Genomic DNA, 22,526 nt, shown 5'->3' with positions numbered 1-22,526 from the left:
CAACTTTTCTGGAAGGGGATTGTCGTAGGATATGCGTGGAGCCTTGGTGGTCTCAATCTGAGACGGAAAGCCGAGGATGGAGGGCGGTGGGAGTGCAGTGAGAGCTCTGCGTGCGTGTGTGTGTGTGTGTGTGTGTGTGTATCGATAGCGACCCAGGTCCTCCCACTCCTAAATGTTCCCCGGGCGGTGGGAGTGCAGTGAGAGCTCTGCGTGCGTGTGTGTGTGTGTGTGTGTGTGTATCGATAGTGACCCACGTCCTCCCACTCCTAAATGTTCCCCCAGGGTGGACAGGGATGACCTGTGGAGGACGAGATGCTGCTCTGCCATGTGGACGCCACACTCCTAACCCCCAGCTCCACACCCATCCTCTCTGAGCTCATCTGAACCTCCCTGACTCCCATGCTTCCCCTGACATGGTGCTCGCTGACTAGACACGTTAGATACCTAGGTATTGATTTGAATTTGGAGTTGTTGTTCATAAACCGTGTCTTCAAAAATCAAAAGGTTACTTTTGGTTAGGAAATTCTGGGTTGTGGTAAATGAGGACATAATTCTTACTACCATCCATGGTTTCCTTTTAACTTGGATCACACTGTCCTAAACTGGAACATCCATTTTTTTTTTTTTTGCCTTTCCCCTATAAGATGGCTTCTGTTGTATTTTTGTGTTTGTGTGTCTCCCCCCCCCATCTCCTCTCACCTGACATTTTATTATTTCACTTTTACTAAAGTATAGGAACCAAACTGGATACAAAATTCTCAGTGTAGTTGGATAATTATCTTGTTGATTTATTTTTTGAAAATTCTGGGGGATGGGGAAACAGATAAGATTCCATTTAGAGTGATTGTGAAAAACACTGTAAGTCCACTTTACCCCAGTTGAAAGGAAAACACCATGAAGGTTTGTGATGCCAAGAAAGCCAGCTCTCTGGTGTGTCATAAGCAGCAGTGTGAAGACAGAAGTGACACATCAGGGGCCGAAAGTTGTGCATACATCTGATAAAGCATTTGACTCTACAAAAATATTCAAGGGGTTTAGAAATGGTTAACACTTGAACCCAATATTGCTTTAGCAGGAATCGAGAAGAGTTAAAGATTAGCAAGAGTGAGACGTTAAACTCAGGGACTTAACTGTTCTCTAAAGCTTTAATAGGGCTTATGTGTTTGATACAGTAATAGAGATGGAGATAATTGCTTTTGTCACTGCAGTAGTGATATATTTCAAAATATAACCATAGTGGGGTGGAAAGGCACCTTGTCTTTGATCCACTTTTCCATGCCTTTTCCTTCACACCATACACTATTAGCTTGGGAAGCACTAGGCATTGGTGACATGACTCCAAGCTGTGAAAAGCCAGGCCTTCTTGGTGACAGCCAGGATTTTCCTTTGTGGGAGGAGGGGCAGGAGTCCTCAAGGAGTGGTCTGGAGTGCCTGAGACCCTCCTCCAGGCTCAGATAGTCTGATTCTCTTCAGCCTATTCGAGACTGAGGAAGAAATGGGAAAGCTGTCAGGCAAGTTCCGGGTTTGAAGCACAGCAGAATTTCAGCGCAATGGAAATGACACTCTTGAATTCTGTTCTTCCATGGGAATTTGCTTCTCCTGCGCAAGGGCTGAGCTCTCAGGAGAACACTAGTGAAGGGGAGTGTGAACTTGTGTGAATGTTTGCAGGCATGCAGATACCTAGTGAGTTCAGGTTGGGGCTTTGTGGTTGGGGTTAGGTGTGCCCTTCTGACACCGCTCCGGGTATAAAAGACAACATCACGATTAGATCTTCATCTGAATGAAACTGCACCCTGGTCTTTTCAGAAACTGCAGGCACTGCAGTCCCACAAGGTGTTGAAGTCCAACCTCGGGGCCCTGCAGGATGAGGAGCCCGAGGAGCGACTCAGGCAGGCTCAGGAGCTCCGGGACCTGAAGGAGAAGATGGAGATTCAGGTGAGCTGATGCCCCGTGCCTTTCTTCCCAGAGCCAGGCGAGAACCATGCTGTCTTCCAACAGAGTTTGTCGGTTTTGCTCTATGGTTTTAGGGAAGTTGAAAGACATCAAAGTTCTATGTTTTCAGACCTTCTGCCAATTCATGAAAGCATAGAGTAGGGTTCTTAGGGTTCTCAGGTGCAGCTGGTGACATACCTGTATGCAATGTCAGATTTGCCTGGGATTTTTTTTCAAAATGCATTCAGCCGTGTATCTTACTGGACACCCTTGCCCTCATTTTGATTCCAACCCAGTTAAAAACAATTCTTAGAAAGTGTGACAGTCTTCTGGCTTTGAAGATATTTGGCATGGGTCTAATGCTGTGATGTTAAATACTTAACAACAGGTTGTCTGGAACTAAAAAAGCTTTGATTTGTAGCATTTGCCATTTTCTGTGGTGTAAATATTCCCACCATGGCTGAATTCATGCTGCTAATGTGAGGTCACTGGATATGGAACTGGGAAGACTTATGCACAATCTGCTCTCATGGGCTGGGAGGAGGTGGCCTGGCCTCCACTGGATGAACCTTACATCAGTCCAGTTACATATGGTCTGTATCACTGATAGTTCCATGGTAAGGAAGGGCAGTTGGCACAGTCGTTCAATCATGTTGTCCTGCTTCTGCTCTCCAAGGCTGTTAAGAAGAGCTTAACATTTAACTAGCAGAGGTAAAGCGTTTCCACTGCTTGATGTTTCAAGTTTCACATTTAAAAAAGCCGTTCTTTTTCTATGAACTCTTTCACATCCTTTGCCTATTTTTTCTGTTGATTTCCTTACCAGTTTGTGAGTTTGTATAACGTATGGAAATTAACCAACCCTTTGTTGCTCTTGTTGTGGCTATTTTCCCCTGTTTCCTAGTCATCCTTAAACTTTGTTTATCACGGTCTTGACCATACAAAATTAATAATGTTTATGTGGTCAAAATGATCAGATTATCAGTCTTTTGTTTATGGCTACTCTGAGATTTAAAAAGAAAATAATCATGGGAATTCCCTGGCTGTACAGTGATTAGGATTCCATGCTTCCACTGGCAGGGTCCGGGGTTCGATCCCTAGTCAGGCAACTAAGATCCCGCAAGCTGCGCAGTGTGGCCAAAAAGAGAAAAAGAAAATATTCCTGTGTTTTCTTTTTGTTAGTTTGTTTGCTCATTCATTCATCCGTTCATTCATTCATACATGTCACTTTATTGAGGTACGATTCACATGTAAAAAGCTGTGCATATTTAATGTATATAACTCATTGAATTTGGGGGTAAGTGTAGCCATATTTTGGCTATTGTGAATAATGCTGCAATGAACATGGGAGTGTGAGTATTTCTTTGAGATCCTGATTTCAATTCCTTTGAATCAAAATCAAGAAGTGGGATTGCTGGATTATATGGTAGTTCTGTTTTTAATTTTTTTAATAAGAGGAAAACAAACAAGTTTATTAACATGTATACCTCATGGATACATGGGAGATTCCCCTGGGAAAATGAGTAACTCTCTTGTTTTTTAATTTTTTTGAGAAGCCTCCATACTGTTTATCCATAATGACTGTACCAATTTACATTCCCACCAACAGTGTAAAATGTTTCCTTCTCTCCACATCCTTGCCAACACTTGTTATCTTTTGTTACTTTTAAAAATAATAGCCATTCTGACAGGTATGAGGTGATAATCTCATTGTGGTTTGATTTGCATTTTTCTGCTGAATAATGATGTTGAGCACATTTTCATATACCTGTTGACTATTTGTAGGTCTCCTTTGGAGAAATGTCTATTCAAGTCCTTTGTCCATTTTTAATTGGATTGGTTTTTGCTATTGAGTTATATGAGTTCCTTGTATTTTGGATATTAACTCCTTATGAGATACATGGTTTGCAAATATTTTCTCCCATTTCATAGGTCATCTTTTCATCAGTTGATGGTTTCCTTTGCTGTAAAGAAACTTTAGTTTGATGTAGTCCCATTTGTTTATTTTTGCTTTTGTTGCCTGTGCTTTTGGTATCACATCCAAAAATCGTTGACAAGATCAATGCCCCTGTTTTCTTCTCGGAGTTTTAGGGTTTCAGGTCTTATATTTAAGTCTTCAATCCATTTTGAGTTGGCTTTTGTGTATGGTGTAAGATATTGGTCCAATTTCATTCTTTTGCAGGTGGATATCCATTTTCCCCATCACCAGTTACTGAAGAGACTATTCTTTTCCTATTTTGTATTCTGGGTGCCCTTGTTGAAGATTTGTTGACCATACATATGTGGGTTTAATTTTGGATTTCGTATTCTGTTCCATTGGTCTGTGTGTCTGTTTTTATGCCAGTACCATACTGTTTTAATTACTGTAGCTTTGTAATATAATATGAAATCAGGAAGTGATGCCTCTAGTTTGTCTTCTTGCTCAAGATTGGTTTGGCTATTTGGGGTCTTTTGTGGTTCCACATGAATTTTAGGATTTTTTTTCTATTTCTGTGAAAAATGACATTAAAATTTTGATACGGATTGCTTTGAATATGTAAATTGTTTTGGGTAGTATGGGTATTTTAACAATATTCTTCCAATCCATGAGCATGGGATATCTTTTCATTTATTTGTCTTCTACAGTTTATTTCATTGACGTTTTATAGTTTTCACTGTATAGCTCTTTCACCTCCTTGGATAAATTTATTCCTATATTTAATTGATTTTGATGCTATTGTAAATGGGATAGTTTTCTTAATTTCTTTTTTGGATAGTTTGTTTTTAGTGTAGAGAAATACAACTGATTTTTGCATGCTGATTTTGTATCCTGCAACTTTACCAAATTTGTTTATCCTAACAGTTTTTTTTTTTTTGGTGGAGTCTTTAGGATTTTCCATTTGTAAGGTCATCGGTCATCTCATCTGCAAACAGATAATTTTACCTCTTCCTTTCCAATTTGGATGCCTTTTATTTCTTTTTCTTGTCTCAGTGCTCTGGCTAGGACTTCCAGTACCATGTTGAATAAGAATGGTGAGAGTGAACATTCTTGTCTTGTTCCTGATCTTGGAGGAAAAGTGTTCAGCTTTTCACTGTTGAGTATGATGCTACCTCTGGGCTTGTCATATATATGGCCTTTATTATGTTGAGGTATATTCCTTCTATACACACTTTGATGAGAGTTTTTTTTTTTATCATAAAAGGATATTGAATTTTGTCAAATGATTTTTCTATATCTATTGAAATGATCATATAATTTTATCCTTTATTTTGTTAATGTAGTGTATCACATGTATTGATTTGTGTATGTTGAACCATTCTTGTATCCTGGGGATGAATCCTCCTTGATCATGTTGTATGATCCTTTTAATGTGCTTGTATTTTGTTGAGTATTTTTGCGTCTATGTTCATTAAGGATATTGGCCTATAATTTTTTTTCTTGTAGTGTCCTTCTCTGGCATTTGACAAGGGTAATACTGGCCTCATAAAATGTGTTTGGAAGTTTCTTCCTCTTCAATTTTTGGGAAGAATTTGAGAAGAATTTGCATTAATTCTTTAAACATTTGGTAGAATTCACCAGTGAAGCCATCCAGTTCTGGGATTTTCTTTGTTGGGAGATTTTTGACCACAGATTCAATCTCCCTAGTCATTATTGGTCTGTTCAGATTTTCTATTTTTTTATGATTCAGTGTTGGTTGGTTGTATGTTTCTAGGAACTTGTCTATTTTTTCTAGGTTATCCAACTTATTGGTGTGTAACTGTTTATAGACATCTCTTGTAATCCTTTGCATTTCTGTGATAACAGTTGTAGTGTCTCCTCTTCTATTTCTGATGCTATATGTTTGAGACCTCTCTTTTTTTCTTAATCTAGCCAAGGATTTGTCAATTTTGTTTATCTTTTCAAAAACTAACTCTTACTTTTGTTGATCGTGTCTATTGTTTTTCTATTCTCTATTTCATTTATGTCTGATCTACTCTTTATTACTTCCTGCATTTTGCTAACTTTGGGTTTAGTTTATTCTTCTTTTTCTAGGTCCTTGGGGTATAAAGTTAGGTTATTTATTTGAGATCTTTCCTTTTTCTTAATGTAAAATTTTATGACAGTAAACTTCCCTTGTAGAACTGCTTTTGCTGCATCCCAGAAGTTTTGGTATGTTGTGTTTCCATTTTTGTTTGTCACAAGTTATTTTTTTGTTTCTCTTTTGATTTCTTCTTTGTTCAGGAATGTGTTGTTTAATATCTACACATTTGTAAATTATCCTGTTTCTCTCCTATTATTGATTTCTAGTTTCATAGCATTGTGGTTGGAAAAGATTAACTTGATATGATTTCAAGCTTAAGTTGGCAAGACTTGTTTTGTGGGCTAATGTGTGATCTGTCCTGGGGAATGTTCTTTGGGCATTTGAGGAGAATGTGTACTCTGCTACTTGGACGGGATGTTCTATGTATGTCTGTTCAGTACACTTGGTCTATAGTGCTGTGCAAGTCCATTGTTTACTTATTGATTTTCTGTCTGGATGATATATCCATTGTTGAAAGTGGAGTATTGAAATCCCCTACTATTATTATATTACTGTCTATTTCTCCCTTCAGTTCTGTTAATATTTGCTTTATATATTTAGGTGCTCCTATGTTGAGTGAGTATATAGTCGTCCCTCAGTATCCATTCATAGGAGATTGATTCCAGACCTGCTATGGATACCAAAATTCTCAGATACTCAAGTCCCTTATGTTTTGCACATCCTCCCATATACTCTACATCATCTATAGATTACTTCTAATTACTTATAATACCTAATACAATGTAAATTCTATGTAACTAGTTGTAAATATTGTAATACAATGTAAATGCTATGTAAATAGTTGCCAGCAAGAGGCAAATTCAAGTTTTGCTTTTTGGAACTTTCTGGAACTTTTTTCCAAATATTTTCAATCCATGGTTGGTTAAATCCATGGATGTGGAATACACAGATGTGGAACCTATGGATATGGAAGGCTGACTGTATATTTACAGTCGTTATATCCTCTTGATGAATTGATCCCTTTATCAATATGTAGTGACCTTCTTTGTCTCTAGTAACAGTTTTTGACTTAAAGTTATTTTGTCTGATATAAGTATAGGTACCCTGTTCTCTTTTGTTTACCATTTGCATGAAATGTCTTCTCTCATCCCTTCAGTTTCAGCCTATGTGTGTCCTTAAAGCTAACCTGAGTCTCTTGTATGCAGCATATAGTTGGATCTTATTTTAAAAATCCGTTTAGCCACTTTTGATCTTTTGGTTGGAGAATTTAATCCATTTAAATTTAAAGTAATTACTGATAGGTAAGGATTTTCTATTGCCATTTTGTTAATGGTTTTCAGACCGTTCCGTAGTTACTTTGTCCCTTTCTTTTTCTCTTGCTGTCTTCATTTGTGAGTTGATGATTTTTTTGTCATGGTATGCTTTGATTCCTTTCTCTTTATCTTTTGTATATCTGCTACAGGTTTTTTCTTTGTGATTAATATTAGATTATATAAAACATCTTATAATTACAGCACTCTGTTTTAAGCCAAAACCAACTTAACTTTGATTGCATACAAATAGTCTACACTTTTACTTTTCCTCCTCCACACCTTCCGCTGTCCACAAGCTAGCCAGTAGGGTCTAAAGCTGGTGTTGAGATCCGTATGCCAGGACCAAAAGCCGAGTCAGCTGTGCTGATTCCCTGAGTTCTGGGTGGGGTGAGGCAGAAGTGGGCGTCCTGGGCAGCATCCTTCAAGGCTGGGGCAGTTGGGTGCTCACTTGCTCTCACTGTCCCCATGGGAGAGATTGTGGGCTGAGGGGGTCTCTTGGCACTGAGCTGTGCCGCCTTGGGTGAGGGGTGACACGGGTGAGGTGAAAACTGTTCTTCTTCCCCTCTTCAGTGTGTCTATTCTTGGGTTTTTTTGCTTCACCGAGGTGCTGGGACCTCTCAGCTGGATTCCCAGGCTCCCATAAAAAGGTCTCATCTGTGGGTGTTTTGAGAGCTGGGACCTCCTGGTCCATCATCTTGCTGACGTCACTTACATGTTTTAAGTTGAAATCTTTGACCACCTAGAATTTATTTTCGTTTAAGATATGAAATAAGGATCCAAGTTCATATTTTTTTTCAGGCAGTTAACTACTTGCTTGAACACCATTTGTCAATAATCCATCTTCCCCCAGACTAAGATGCTATTTTTTCCCCATCTTTGTCTGGTTTTTCTACTACTCGTGTAGCTTTATAGTATATTTTAATATCTAGAGGGGCCCACTTGATAAGCATTTAATCTTTTTCAGAAAACAGAATGGAAGAGAAAAATGAAGGCATTGCAGGAAGAGCATGCAGCTCAGAAGAGAGAGGTAGGTCTCACTGGACCGTTTTGGGGAGCCTGGTTTCCCACGACCTCCTCTCATCCTTCAGCTCCCCATCCTTCAGCCCCCCCCCCCCCCTTGAACTGGTTGGCAGATAATAATTTTTTGCTGATACTGTTCCTGGCTGCTGACCCCCATCAATACACAGAGGGGTCGGCTGCCCAGACAGCAGCTTCCCTGGCAGGGAGCAGGGGCCTCCAGGCCTTCTCTTCTGAATCCAACACATCCTTTCTCTGTGGTTTCCTCTGCAGTGACCCCGTAAGGTGCTCCAAGGAGGGTTGTGCTGTAAAACTCAGAGAGCTGCCTGGTCATTCTGTGTTTGGGCCCTCCTTTGAAACTCCAACCAGGAGAGACCCTGGTGGCTGTGGACCTCAGTGATAGTTCACGGGCAGCTCAAATGGAAGGGTTCAGACACTGAGACCAGTGGGCAGAGAGCAACAGGCCTCAGGGCAGAGAAAACAGCTTCTCTAAAAATGTCCCTGACAAGGAGGCAAGTTGAGGAGGAAGCCGGTTAACAGGAGCCCCAGGTTCTGCTGCAGAAAGCTCAGAAGGCGAAGGTGCTTAGATCTGAGTCTGGCGCAGGATGGATTCCCCCCATTCCAGTAATTCCCATCTGATGGGTTTATCTTATTTGAAACATTTAAAAATGGGAAATGCATTCAAGTTTGTTCCAAAAGCAGAAGAACTCTATTAAGGTACATGGAGTAAAGTCTTACTTCCGCTCCGTTTCCATCTACCTGTCCCCGACACCCACCCCACAGGTGACCACTTTTATTGCTTTCTTGTATTCTTCTAGAGATTCTTTATGCAAAGATAAACAAATAGTGTCATTTTCTCTCTGCTCTTACATCAGAGGTTTTACTTAAAAATAAATAGTGTCATTTTCTCTCTGCTCTTAGACCGCATTTCCTTCACCTTTTGTCTTCACCTCAAAACATCCATTTGATGACTTTCGAATGACCTCAACTTACCTGACTGTCCTTCAGTGGGTGGCACACCTGACAGGGAGCCTTTGGCCCTGACCTTAGGGACCTGCATTCAATTCTCACTTCTCCTCAGGCGCCACTTGAAATGTTCTCAAATGGGAAGGAAGTCAGTCTTGTTAGAAAGCCACCTGCCCGGGTCTGGAGACACTCCACCTGCTTCAGGTGAAACCCCGACCAGCGTTTGCCTACAGGTGCAGGCCCTGCAGGCGCTGGGCACTCAGAGGTCCCTGCAGACATGTGACTGAGCGACCTTCCTGTGCCACCAGCTGCAGGAGCAGAACGAGAGGCTCCAGGCCTCCCTGTGTCAGGATCAGAGGAAAGCAGCAATCCAGGCCCAGCGCCAGATCACTGCCCTTCGCGCCCAGCTCCAGGAACAAGCCAGGCTCATCGCCTCCCAGGAGGAGATGGTAGGTGTGTCCCTCCTCCCAGCCAGGACCCGGAGCCCTAGGCCTCTTCCCTGCGAGGACTTCCTTAGGTTCTTCTGGACTTACTGGCACTAGTCTCATTAGTCAGACTCTCTGAGGAGAGAGAAGAGTCCTCAGATTTGAGGGGCAGACACTGATGAGGATGCTGAAGACGTGCCTGCTGTCCGGTGTTAGTGGGTTCACGGTACCACCAGAGACCGTGTGAGGACCAGCACCTGGTTGATACTTTGCTTATTCCTCCGTGTAAGCCTCACTGCTGCCCTTCAAGGTAGACATTACCTTCTCCCCATCTTCATTTGACAGATGATGAAACAGGCAGGAGAAGTTAAGCGCCTCACTCGAGTCCACACGGGGCACGTTATAAATGACAGGGGTGAGAGTCAACCCTCGCCAGGCAGGTGGAATGCAAAGCGTGTGCCCCTTTCACGGTGTTCTCAGGCATCATTTCTTAACTAATTCCTTTTTCATAAATTGACTGCCTCTGATGAAGTTGTCAGATAAACTAGTGTGATGAAAAGGCGTCACTCACTAAGCACCCTCTCCTAGAACTGGCCCCTGTGACTCTTCATCTAATGCGGATCACTCTCTGCCCAGCCTGGGCTCAGCTCCCCATTCTGAGCCCCAGGTCAGTGGAGACGTGTATCTGTCCCCAGCTGGGCCCTCCTGTGGCCTCAGGTCCTTTGCCATGGGTCTGATACCACCCTCCACACAGCTTCCCTGGGCTGAGCACCCACTGTCGCTGTCTAACCCACTGTTCTGTACCTCTTGCTATTTGTGCCTTTCTGTTCTCCCAGCTATACTTCACCGTCAACATATCTTATTAACCCATGGCCCTGCTGCTTTTCTTTTTACTGTTTCTCCCCCAACACACTTAACTCTTCACAGCTGTGGCCGCCTCAGGTCCAGTCTGGAGGTTTCCTCCTTATGTTACCCAGAACTCTTGTTTGCAGATGTTTCAGTTAGGAACCCACGGGCTAAACATAGTAGAATAGGTTAACAGAGGTTTATTTTTATTGTAACACCAAAAGAGGTGACAGTTGATGGCCTTGGTTTAGCTGCAAGATTATGCCACTGGAAACCCAGACTCTTTTTTTTTTCTTTTTTTCTTTTTTTTAATTACCATCTTCAGCATATTGACTTTTGTTCCCATGCTTGACTCTCATAGTTGCAAGATGGCTGCCATAGCCCCAACCATCACAGTCATATCCAATGGAAGCAGTTGATGAAAAGGCTCTTTCCCAAGACTTCTACTTATATTTTACTGTTCAAAGCTGTGTTATATGGGCAACTAACTATAGTTGCAAGGAAGGTTAGAAAGAGAATAATTAGTTTTATACTTTTTAGGGTAGAGGTAAGCAAAGTAGGAATAGTTAGAAATGGACGTTGTATGAGTCATTCATCAGTAGGTAATGAAAAACAACTCAAGCCTAAGCAGAAGAGGGGATTTGTCATAAGGGTAGACAGGGTGTCTCAGAGAGCTCGAGGCAGGGGTGCAGCCAAGTCTAGGAGTAAACTGGGACCAGAGACATGAGTGTAGTCAGGAGTTTTCCTCTGCTGTGTGTCTTTGTTCCTTTCTCTATATCTGCTTCGATTTTTTCTTTTACTCTGAAGGTCAGCTTCCACTCCATGTCTGCCCTACATGGCAAGCAAACAAACAAGCAAACAAATAAACAGTGACAACCAAAACTCAAACCAGTTGGCTGGCAAGAGCTCTTGAATTCCCATGTTACCAGTCCAGAATTCTCTGCCCAAACCTGGCTGTGGTGTGGGGGACTCGTTGCCACAAGGGGCTGTCCTGTCTGCAACTATGTGGTAGGAGGAAGAAGAAGCGCTTCCTGGAAAGGAGGGGTTGAGCAGAGAGTCGGTGACTGTCCACATCATGCCTCCTCCCTCCCAGGGGGCACTCAGCTCAGATGCCCACATCGCAGGACGGGAGCCTCCCTTGCCCTGGCTGATTTCCACCAATTATACCGACAGTACTGCCTGTGTGCCTGCCCCCCTCTGCTTGCATGGGGCTCCTGCCCTTCAAACCACAGTCCCTCTCTGAAGAGGGGCATTCTTGTCTCCTCACCAAGGGAAAGTGGAGCATGGTGCCATCTTGGCTGCTGCTGTTCACCCTTGGTGCCATTGCGGGGCTGGGGCAGAGTACTCTGAGCTCCCTCCAGTTCCCAGTGGTTGGCATGGGAACACTGGCCGTCCCTTCTTCACAGAACTAGGCAGAGCCACCGCTCACAGCAGAGTCCCCTGCTGGCTGTAACCTGCTCTGTTCCACATCTTTGCAGATCCAGACCATGTCTCTCAGGAAGGTGGAGGGTAAGTCTGTACGGGGCGGTTTGTAACAATCGTGGCTATCGTCTTGGCCTCTCCTGTCTCTTGTCCCCCACCAGTCAAGGTATAGGACGAGGCTGGTGGCAGCAGCTCAGGGACCTGTAGCGTCAGGCTCTCTGGCTGGGTGGGGGAGGGTGAGAAGATGTTTGTTTCTGGGACAGACAGGGCTCCAGCCCAGGTTTGTGCTGAAGGCATTCCATGCAGCTGGCAGGGTTTCTTGCCTGGCCTGCTCGTCTCTGTAGGACGGTGGAGACATGAGGTGGGAGCCGGGAGGGAGGATCTTGGGGGCAGTGACGGATGGAGCAGGCAGGGCTCCCGAACAGGCTCTTTCTAATTCACCATGCCTGTGATTCAGTTCCATCCAGCTTTACCTTGTTTCCAGCGTGCAGCGAGTTGACCCCAAACCTCTGCGAATCTGTGTGAATGTGGCCTGTCTGGAGTGTACGCCCTCCGGCTCTTGGGTACTCCGGCGTGCTGGTGTGCGTGCTTGCGTGTGTCTGACGGACACAGGCGCTGGCGTCTAAAGGGCGACAGTAACCTACAGGGGACCGCTCCTGCTTATGAAACCTGGCCCTTCTACTCCACCCCGCCTCCCCTGCCCTATGCCTGTAGCTTCCCTTCTGCCTCTCCTTGCAGACCCACACATCTCCCCCGTCCCCTGCCTCGAGGCTAGACGTTTCTTCCCCAGCCTCGCAACCAGTTCAGAGAGGCGCTAATCCTATGGCCTTGATCTCCTGGGTGCTGGGGCTGGGGTGTGTGCCGTTAATAGGAGCTGTGTGCCATGGACTTCAAATCCATTGTCCCCGTGATTTAACGTGGGGCGGGTATTATTGTCCTCACTTTCGGGATGAGGAGCCCGAGGCTTAGAGAAGGTCAAGGACTTACCGTGTCGCGTGCAGCTAGTTGGGGGGCAGAGCTGGAACGAGGACTCTGATCTTTCTGCCTCCAGGGTCCATGGTTGTGGCCACTGCTCCATTCTGCCTCTCTCTGCTAGAGAACCGACTCGAGGGCTTGCTGTGTCTGGCCAGCACTCACACGCTGCCCCGTGCTTTCCTCTAAGGTGGGGAGGGGGTCCCAGGCATTGGAGACACTAACTGCTCCTCCTCTCCTCAGGGATCCGCAAGGGCCCGAAGCCTGTGGACACGGAGAAGGACTCTTCCGAGGAAGGTGGGGCTCCGTCTTCTTCTCTGGGGGCCTCCCTCTTCATTGTTTAGTTTGTCCCTACTTAACTGGATCTGGCTACCTGAGTCTGGGTCAAGGGAACTAGGGACATGAAATAAATATGTCTTAAGCACTTTGTGCTTGCCAGGCACATTACACGCAGGTACTAACGTGCAGCCTGCTGGTTCACCCAGGCTCAGAGAGGGTCAGTGACTTTCCCAGAGTCACAGAGCCAGCAGGTGGTGGAGTCAGGATTCGGTGCAGTGTCTGCTGCATAGCCTGTCCCTGGTGCCTGCCCCACCGCTTGCCTGGTACTACCCAGAGCAGTGGATGCAGCCTCCCTGCGTTGGCTTAAAATGACCTCTGCGGTTCTATTCTGCGTGGCGAGTGTGCTGCAGACAGATCACACAGGACCTAACTGATGTGCAGGAATCCTCCTCGGCGCCCTCAGCAGAGCCCGGGGTACCTGCTGCTCTTATTCACTCCGCTTGCCGAGCTCTCAACCAGATGTTTCGGGGAATGCAAAGGAGAAGTGAAAAAAATAGACTCTCCTGAGAGGGTCAGGGAGAAGGAGCTCCCAGGAAAGATCAGAGAGCTCACAGCCAACCTGCTGACCAGGCCTGCCTGCCCAGCCAGTCTGTGATGTGACAATCCCAGAGCGACCCAACAGATGCACCCAGGAAAGGGTTTTATTGGTGTCACCAAAGAGTTCATCGGGGGCTGTTTTATTTTGTTTTTTAATGTAATAGTTTACTTTTGAGACAGTAATCTATGCTTTTGACCAAAAAAAAAAAAAAAAAAAAAGGAAGGAAGGGAGAAGGAAAGAAAAGCAAAAGGGCGCACAGTGAGAAGTAGGTCTCCCTCCTGCCGGGCCATCCAGTCTCCGCCCAGAGATTCCATTGTTAATGGTTTGTCACGCATCTTTCCAGAGATACTTGGTGCAAACGCAGGCACATAGATGTATGCATTCTTTTCCTTTTTCCTAAATGGGAGCACAGTATACGTATTTTTCTGTGGTTATTGCTTAACAACGTATTTGGGAAGTCATTTCCAATCCCTTTATATAGAGCTGCTGCATTAATTATTCAGGACTTATCAGTATTCCATCGGATGGATGAACCAAAATCTACCTAATCCGTCCTCTGCTACCTCCCTCCCCACCCAGTGCGTTTAACCTTGGGATATAGTGGCAAAAATTAGAGTTCCATGTAACCTTGAGTAACACAAGGTCCACAGTGGGGATGAACCAAATCCTCCAATGGGGGCGTAGAGTTCGAGGAGGAGGAGGCTGAGAAGGGCGAGTTAGGGAGACCTCTCCCCGCCCCCTCCGTGCCCCATCCTGCTGCAGGCAGGACCCAGACCTTTGTCAGGCTGTGCTGTGCCTCTTCACTTGCTCGTCTACTTCTCCTAGTCCCAGACCAGCAGAGCAGCATTCCTTGGGAACTTGTTAGAAATGCAAAAGTTTCAAATTCTCGGCCCCTTGCCACACAGACTGAATCGGAACTTCTGGGGCAGGGCCCAGCCATCGCTGTCTGCACCCGCCCTCCAGGGCATTCTGGGGCTTGCTCTAGTTTGAGAACCGCTGCGGGTCTCGCGGCTCTCTGCAACTGGCTGCACACTAAGAATCTCCCAGGCTGCTTGCAGCTCTCTGGAGGACCATGCCAGTCCCCTACTGCCTAAATCACAACACGCGGTGAGGGGCGTCCCAGGCATCAGGAGTACTTAAAGCTCCACAGGTGATTTCAACATGCAGCCAAAATTGGGGCTCATGCTCTGTGCAAACTTTATGGAAGAGCGTCAACCCTGAGGGGCAGTGGGGGGCTTGTTAAAACACAGACTGCTGGGATCTACCTCCAGAAATTTTGATTCAGTAGGTTGGACTGGGATCTGAGAATCTGCGTTTCTAATAAGTGACAGGTGGTGCCGATGCCGTGGCTCACACTTTGCGAACCGCTGCTCTAGAACAGCTGGTTCTCAGGCGTGGCTGTTGTTAGGTCTGGGGAGTTTCACAAACAGATCTTAAGGCCTGGGGCCCACCCGCTGAGATTCTGATATAATTAGCTTGGGATGGAGCCCAGGTGATTCAGATAAGCAGCCAGGGTTAAGGTCATCGCCTTGACTGTGAGCTCCTTGAGGGTTTTCTTTAGTGTCTTCAGCACTGGCCTGTTCAAGCTCCATATTACTTGTCAGTAAAAGTCTACTGAGTGAATCAAAAGGCTGGTCCATCTGTAACCACAGTGGCCCCCGGCGTTGGACCTGAAGAGCACTTCTGGGAGGCCTTCCCTGACTCACCCGGGATGGCCCCTTTGTAGCAGTTATCACATTTTATTGTAATTGCTTATTTTGTTACCCTCTGGGTAGGTATTTCTCAAGGCGCAGTCTGTGGCTCACCTCCATCAGAATCATCTGGGCAAGTTAAAATGCAGATTCCAGGGCCCTTCCCCAGACCTATGGCATCAGACTCTCTGGAGGACAGGGCCAGGGAATGTGCACTTTAAACCCAGGCAATTCTGATGTATACAATTGGAGGGAGAACCCCTGATTTAGGCAGTAAACCCAAGGGGAGCAGGGAGCTATCGGTCCACCGTATGTATATGTATACATACATCATGCATGTAAGCCAAATCACTATGTTGTACATCTTAAACTTATACAGTGCTGTATGTCAATTATATCTCAATAAAACTGGGGCGGGGGCGTGGGGCGTGAAGACCAGAGCCCAGGGAACAAACTGCTGTCAGGACTCAAGTGTGAGTCAAAAGCCTGAAATCTCTCAGTTAACCTGGGACAGGACTGAGCCAGATCTTGGAGGTCCAGACCTGCAGGGGATGAGGATCCTGAAGGTGGGTAGGGGGTCTGCAGCAGTGGTTCCCAGGAGGAGAAGGACCTGCGGATGGACACTCAGAGGGGATTGGTGGCCCTGGGTGCACAGGCTGGAGACCAGGATCCCTGGCTGGGTGCGGTGTGGCTTTGGGAGTAGAGGTTTCGGGCACCCAGGCTGACCTCGGTGGTTGTCTTGTGCTGCAGAGCTGGAGGACTCCCGCAGTGGACAGCAGAAGCTGCTGGCAGCTCTCAGTCGAAACCCCACCTTGCTGAAGCAGTTCAGGCCAGTCCTGGAGGACACCCTGGAGGAGAAGCTGGAAAGCATGGGGATAAAGCGAGTGAGTTCCAGGGCCACTGTGGCAGGGCCGGTACCTACCGTTTAGACACAGGGCATTCTTAAACCGACAAAGGGTCGATTGTTCTTTACATTGTAAGCTTATTCATCTTATTTGTTCCAGTGGGACACCTTTGGTATCCAGGAATATAAACCTGCACAGCTGGCACTGTGGTCTCTTCTCTGTTTCCTCCAATGGCTTCCTGAGATGTCACCCTGTGTCCTGACTTCTCCGTGCTCTCCACTCATTGGCTACTTTCTTCTGCGTCTCTATTTCGTTGTTGTTGTTCACATATTCAACAAATATTTATTGAGCACCTTTGTGCTAAGTAGTGTACTATATGCTGAGAATACAGTGATGAATTAGACAGAACTGACAATTTTTTTCATGGAGTTTACAAATGGTAGGGAACTCAGGTATTAAACAATGATTGTCCAGAAATTTAATAACTTACCATTGTGAGAAATACTCTGCAAGAGAGGTATTGGATGCTATAGGAATGAATAATAAGGGGATGTGCCTTAGCTTGAAGGTCCAGGTGTGATGGTGGACAATATGTGGATATTACTTTGACAGATTACTCCTCTCCAATTGGATAGAGTCTCAGTGGAACTATCAAACAAGATGTTCCATCTTCTCCTGGACAAAGGGACTATATGTGCCCCAAAGGACTGTGTCTCTGTTTCTGACAGAGGGAATTTAATTGGCTCAGTGTGGCCTTTGGAGGGGCCCCTTGGGTGAAGTGTCCATCATCGGTGGCACACGTGGCCATGCCCACTGAGCAGGTGGCAGTGAGTGGAACAGGCTCTGAACACGCTGGTACAAATTAGCATTTGAACACCGTTGTCCCTACATGCCCGTGTTCAACCAGAGTATGCATATTATCATGAAAGGCATTATTTTTGGCTGCGTTGGGTCTTCATTGCTGTACGCGGGCTTTCTCTAGCTGCGGTGCGCGGGCTTCTCATTGCGGTGGCTTCTCTTGTTGCGGAGCACGGGCTCTAGGCGCACGGGATTCAGTAGTGGTGGCACGTGGGCTCAGTAGCTGTGGCTCGCGGGCTCAGCAGTTGTGGCTCGCGGGCTCTAGAGCTCAGGCTCAGTAGCTGCGGCGGTGCATGAGCTTATTAGTTGCTCCGCGGCATGTGGGACCTTCCCAGACCAGGGCTCAAACCCGTGTCCCCTGCATTGGCAGGTGGATTCTCAACCACTGTGCCACCGGGGAAGCACAGTGACATCTATTATTAAAAAACACCCCTTGTTATCAAAGCAGCTGAGCATCACATCATTGAGAATACTATGTGTATAGAATAAAATAAGAAAAAAAAAACCCAGACCCCTAGGTTTAATTTAGCAAGGACGCCCCCTAGTCACTGACTGTTTTCAACTACTGCTCAATCTAACTCTGGCCTTACGTTCAGACTTGATTAAACCACTTCTTTCTAATCTTAAATGATTTCTTATGGGCTCTAGGTGGATGTCAAAAGCCCAAGCAAGTTCCAGTAGGTTTTGGAAGGGTGCCTGGCTTTGTTTTTTTGCAGTTGATGTTTTCAAACCTTGTTAGCCATGGAGAACAATGTGTCCAGCATAACGATAGTGCCAGGGGGTACAAAAAGGAGCAAGCCATGGTCTCCCCACTGTAGGATTCGGTCGAGTGGTGGAGAGGCATGTCCCACCTGAGCCTGTATGCTTGATGTCGATGGACTGGTGCGCAGCCCCTTGGCACCATTCTGCTGTGTGTGCTTTGCTGGGGCCCCCGCGTCCTAGCCCACCTTGCTTTCAGCAGCCTGCTTGCCCTGCTGTAATGCTCAGCTCCTCTCCCAGAAGCACCGGCACTGATCCCAGTCACTCCCAGGCCAGCAGCAGCTTTGAGAGGCTTAGGGAAGGAGAAGGGGAGCCCATCTCCAGAGGGAACCTCTGTGTCTTCTAGGATGCAAAGGGAATCCCTGCTCACACCCTCCGACACCTGGAGTCCCTCCTGCGAGCCCAGCGGGAGCAAAAGGCGGGGAGGTTTTCTGAATTTCTGAGTCTGAGGGAGAAGCTCATCAAGGAAGCCAGCAGCAGAGTGAAGGAGGAGAGACAGTGGAACAGGGCCCCGGTGTCCCAGCCAGACGGCGAGGCTCCAGGTGAGCTGGCGAGTGGGCTTGCTCGGGGCTGTGACCTGCGAGGGTGCAGGCTTGTTTGCGTATAAGGGGGTGCGTAATCCCCCCGTCCACATCCAGGGCTTTGCTCTGAAGGGCCAGACGATAGGGTCCTCCCAGGTGGCTGAGTCCAAAAGTCTTCTGTTGGAAAAACAGAGTCTGTGGATGGGGTGGGGCGGGCACCAGAGTCCCTCAGGGAAGCAGAGGAGAACCAGGACCAGAGCTGTGCCCAGCCCTGAGCTGGCCCTGCTCTGACGCGCTGCCCCCTTCAGCGGCTTCGCTCTGCACTGTTTTACTTGCTTGGACCACACGTTGAGCTTTGCCGCGACAGAGAGCAGCCCATTCTGTTTGTGGCTCTATAAACCAGGCCTGTCAGCACAGCGGCTGCAGGTGGAGGCAAGGATCTATCAAGTGAATACTCGGCTCTGGGGCAGCGGTTGGGCCAGTTTGGCAGGCGGACAAGTCCTCAGGACTCAGACGTCCCCTGGGCCGGGTCCAGCCGCTGCTTTGTCCCTGGCATTTGTGACAAGGAAAGGCCCTGTGGGTCTTGTGGAGGGCTGAAGTATGTGGGCCAGGACCCTCCGCGCTCTGTCCTCAGGGCACGCAGGGAGCGAGGCAACTGTGTTCTTTGGCTCAGGAGCCCCCATCGCTAGATTCAGATCCACAGGCCGGGTGATGCCCCAGCTCCTTTCGGTCATGGACGTGTGCAGCCGGAGGAACGTCGCTTCTGCTGTCTCCTTGTGTCCAGGCAGGCCCCAACCTGAGCTCTGTATGCAAAGGAAGTTTCCAGAGTGTGGTCCACACACCTCTGGGGGCTATGAGGGTTGATTTTAGTTGGTACGTGCATCAATAATTTTAAGATTTAATCTTTATTTTTCTTCATGTACATTGGAAAAATATTACTAACATGGCAATCCTGAGAGCTCATGGAAATTATTACTTGCATAAGTATGAAGTGGGTACTTTACGTTTAAAAGTGTCATTTTATATAAAAATGTTAAATAGAGAACAGGACAGTTGCTTTGAGAATATGGTAAAAATTGTGTCGATGATCTGGGTAACTCTGTCATGTTTGGTTTAAACTTCTGGCCTTAAAAGCTCTAAGGAAAGGATAGTTTTTAGTCTTGTACAGAAATCTCAGGGTGAAGGGTATCTGTCCTGGTTGCTAACCTGCCTTTCACATAACCCTCTGCCTCAAATGCTCATTCATTCCTAATTTGTTTAATTGAGTGCAGTATTTGCTGAGGTTGACCTGGGCCGGGGCCTGCTCCCTCAGCTGGAAACCAGCCAGGACTAGGTGATGTGACAGGGCCAAGCACGGGCTGGGGCCGCTCGGAGGAGAGGGGACGGGCCCCGAGGGAGGGTGAATGGAAGCCCCCTCTGAGTCCTGGTTTCCAAAAGAAGAGAAAGTTTTCTTGCTCTTCGAGGTGCTCCCCTCCCCTCCAGTGCTTGGTCCCAAAGCCTGGAGTGGGAGCCTCCCCTGGCCCCCACCTTCTGTCTCCACTTCCCTGGCCTTGGGTCCTCCCTTCCCCAGGGCCCGTCACTGACCGGTGAGGTGAGCGCTGTCCTCTCGGCATTTCGTAGGCCTCCTTCCAGCTCTGCACCCACGTGTTCTCTTTCTAGGCCCCGTGAGTGCTGTACGAAAGCTCACCTCCCGTCTCTGCTCAGAGTATGCCTCTTTTGTTTTGGGGCAAAGCTGCGGGATGCAGCCAAGGCAGTGGCAAGAGCCCTAGATTTGGGGTGACTGACGACCTGGGTTTGCATCTGCTGCTGACTTCCATGGAATTGTGGGTCTTGAGCAAGTTCCTGAATCCCTGGAAGCCTGTCTGGGGCTAAATGGATGTTGGATGTAAAGTGCTTAGCTTGGTCTGTGCATAGTAACTGTAGCTGTTGTTATTTTCCCTCAGCAAGTTCACCCTCCTTTCAGTTTACGCTTTCCTAGAAACCCCACTTCTGTGTAAATGCATTTTCCAAGAGCTGTGCATTTTGAATGTCTTTTCGAACTTTGAACTACAGTAAGAAATGCATTTTATGCTGTGGCTCAGTCCACACGTGTAAGAGTTTGATGAAACCGTACTTACTCCGACTCGCTGTGATGCACTTTCTCTCCTCTTCTCTTCCCATAAAAAAACTGCCAATCCTGCATTACTGCCCACCCCTTGTGATTCGCGAGCTGGAGGGGCTGTATCTAATTGCCTGCCTTAAGCACTCCTGCACAAGCCGAGTTCTGGGAGGAGGTTGTGTGGATCTCGCTGGCCCAGGTGGTCCACTGGCGCCCTCTGGTGGCAGCAGGGCCTTCCTGCAGGGCTGCCTGCACTCCAGCAGCAGCCGCTTGGGTTGGGTAGAGAGGGGAGTAGGTGGCCTTGGCGAGGCCAGCTTCTAGGATTGTGTCGGGGGAGCTGCAGACATGTTGGACCCTCTTCAGACCTGCTGCCTCCCGCGGGTCTCCCGAAACGATGCCATGACCCTAGAACACCAGCTACTGTCTTGGTCTCTGATGAAACTGTGGATCCCGGCCCCAGATCTGGCCAGCAGCAGGACGCTTGTGGTGGGGGAAGTTATTAAATCCGCTGTGATTATTACGGTACTCTGCACAGAGTGACTTGCCCATTTCCCGTGTGTGGAGCCTCTTTCTGCATCCTCTCGGGCTCGAGGGCCCAGATGGGTATGCTCCGAAACTCACTCTTACCTGTGTTTCTAGTCAAAAGCCAGCAGAGCACACCGGTCACCAAAGAGGCCCAGCCAAAGGCCAGGACCCTGCACGTGGCACAGTCATCCAAGCCGGCAGAGTCCCCCGTGTCACCTCTTCAGAGCCGCGACAGCCACGGCCCAGGCCTGGCTCAGGGGCCCACCCCTACTCCTGGCTCCAGAGCGCCTGGGCTCTCCAGCACCCCGGCTTCCCTGGGGCCCGGGCTGAGGTGAGCCGGGCTCTACGCTCTCCCCGGGGTCTGTGGTGTGGCTCCCGCCCTGTCCTGGGCCCCCCACAGGCTTCTGCAGACAGGGGAGGGGCAGAGGCAGAAGTGAACAGGAAGGGCCTCAGGTGCGGTCTAGCCCTAGCTCCCATGAAGAGACCGGGGTCCTTTGCTCCCAGCCAGGACACACCTCCCCTCCCCTTGCTCACCTGTCCCCAAGCCTCGGTGGCCACGCTGGAGGGGCTGGGTCTTCATCTGCTGACGGAGCTGGTGTGGTCTGCCACTCTCCAGATGACTCCTGGCTGGCGTCTGGGCCCAGGCAGGGAGCAGGGCTGGCTCTGGGCAAACCAGACAAGCTTGCAAGTGGTGAAGTGTGGCGTTGAACGTCTTTCTTCCGGCCCACACACCGCCCGTTTCTTCTCTTCCTCAGCAGTACGCCCCCGTTCAGTTCTGAAGAGGACTCGGAGGCAGATGCCGGCTCTCATGCGTCCCTCCAGCCCCCGAGAGTTCCTTTGAGGCTGGGGCCCCGGCCGCAGGATGACTGGGGCTGGTCTGACACCGAGACCTCGGAGGGGAGCGCCCGGACGCCTGGCAAGGGCTCAGGTGGGCTGGCTTCCTCAGGAGAGGAAGGTTTTCTTATAAAATGTTAAGAGGCTTGTAGCTTCTGGCTGCAGTTGCATTTTCTAGCCAAAGATGAAAGAATATGGAACTTTTGTCTTTCCAAAGTCAGTAAGTGGAAGCGCTGGGGTGTAAGCCCAGCTCTATCTGCCACGTCCACAGTGTCCGTGGATTCTGCGGTACTTCATCTTGTCTACAGTGTGTTCCAAGCCTGCCAGTCTATCGACCACCAGAACCAGATCTCTGGAGAAGTACCGACGACCTGCCAGGCGAGATGATAGGGTGTAAACATCTAGGAACCAGGAGTCTGGAGTCCTCGGACACGCTTCAGCCTCTGTCACTTGCTCCCTGCGTGTGCTTGTGTGAAGGGTTTCGGTTCCTTTGTTGTAAAATGAGGTTTCCGGACAAGATGGGTAATGAGGGACGAGGTACACATTAGGCCCTTAACAAACAGTTTTTGAATGAATCAATGAGCTGAGGGCTGTCGTAGCTCCGGACCTCTGTTCAGGCCCCAGATG

At 47.7% G+C, this 22,526-nt stretch overlaps 1 protein-coding gene across 5 annotated transcripts in view; it reads left to right on the top strand.

Annotated features, from left to right (window-relative positions):
* Nucleotides 1-22,526, top strand: part of DZIP1L (DAZ interacting zinc finger protein 1 like) — a 46,255-nt gene that overhangs the window by 20,568 nt on the left and 3,161 nt on the right. For 4 of the 5 annotated variants that reach the window (XM_068545973.1, XM_068545972.1, XM_068545971.1 and 1 more), the window contains 9 exons: nt 1,807-1,935; nt 8,208-8,270; nt 9,535-9,675; nt 11,976-12,006; nt 13,135-13,188; nt 16,210-16,343; nt 18,268-18,463; nt 21,180-21,396; nt 21,821-21,993. In XM_068545973.1, coding sequence (XP_068402074.1) covers nt 1,807-1,935; nt 8,208-8,270; nt 9,535-9,675; nt 11,976-12,006; nt 13,135-13,188; nt 16,210-16,343; nt 18,268-18,463; nt 21,180-21,396; nt 21,821-21,993 — 1,138 coding nt within the window. The remainder of the gene's footprint in view (nt 1-1,806; nt 1,936-8,207; nt 8,271-9,534; nt 9,676-11,975; nt 12,007-13,134; nt 13,189-16,209; nt 16,344-18,267; nt 18,464-21,179; nt 21,397-21,820; nt 21,994-22,526) is intronic. The other variant, XM_068545970.1, reaches the window with a different exon arrangement.

This window comes from Eschrichtius robustus, chromosome 6 (assembly GCF_028021215.1).
Source record: "Eschrichtius robustus isolate mEscRob2 chromosome 6, mEscRob2.pri, whole genome shotgun sequence".
Taxonomy (NCBI): domain Eukaryota; kingdom Metazoa; phylum Chordata; class Mammalia; order Artiodactyla; family Eschrichtiidae; genus Eschrichtius; species Eschrichtius robustus.
The sequence above is the reverse complement of the archived record's forward strand: the minus strand, read 5'-3'. Positions and strand labels throughout refer to the sequence as shown.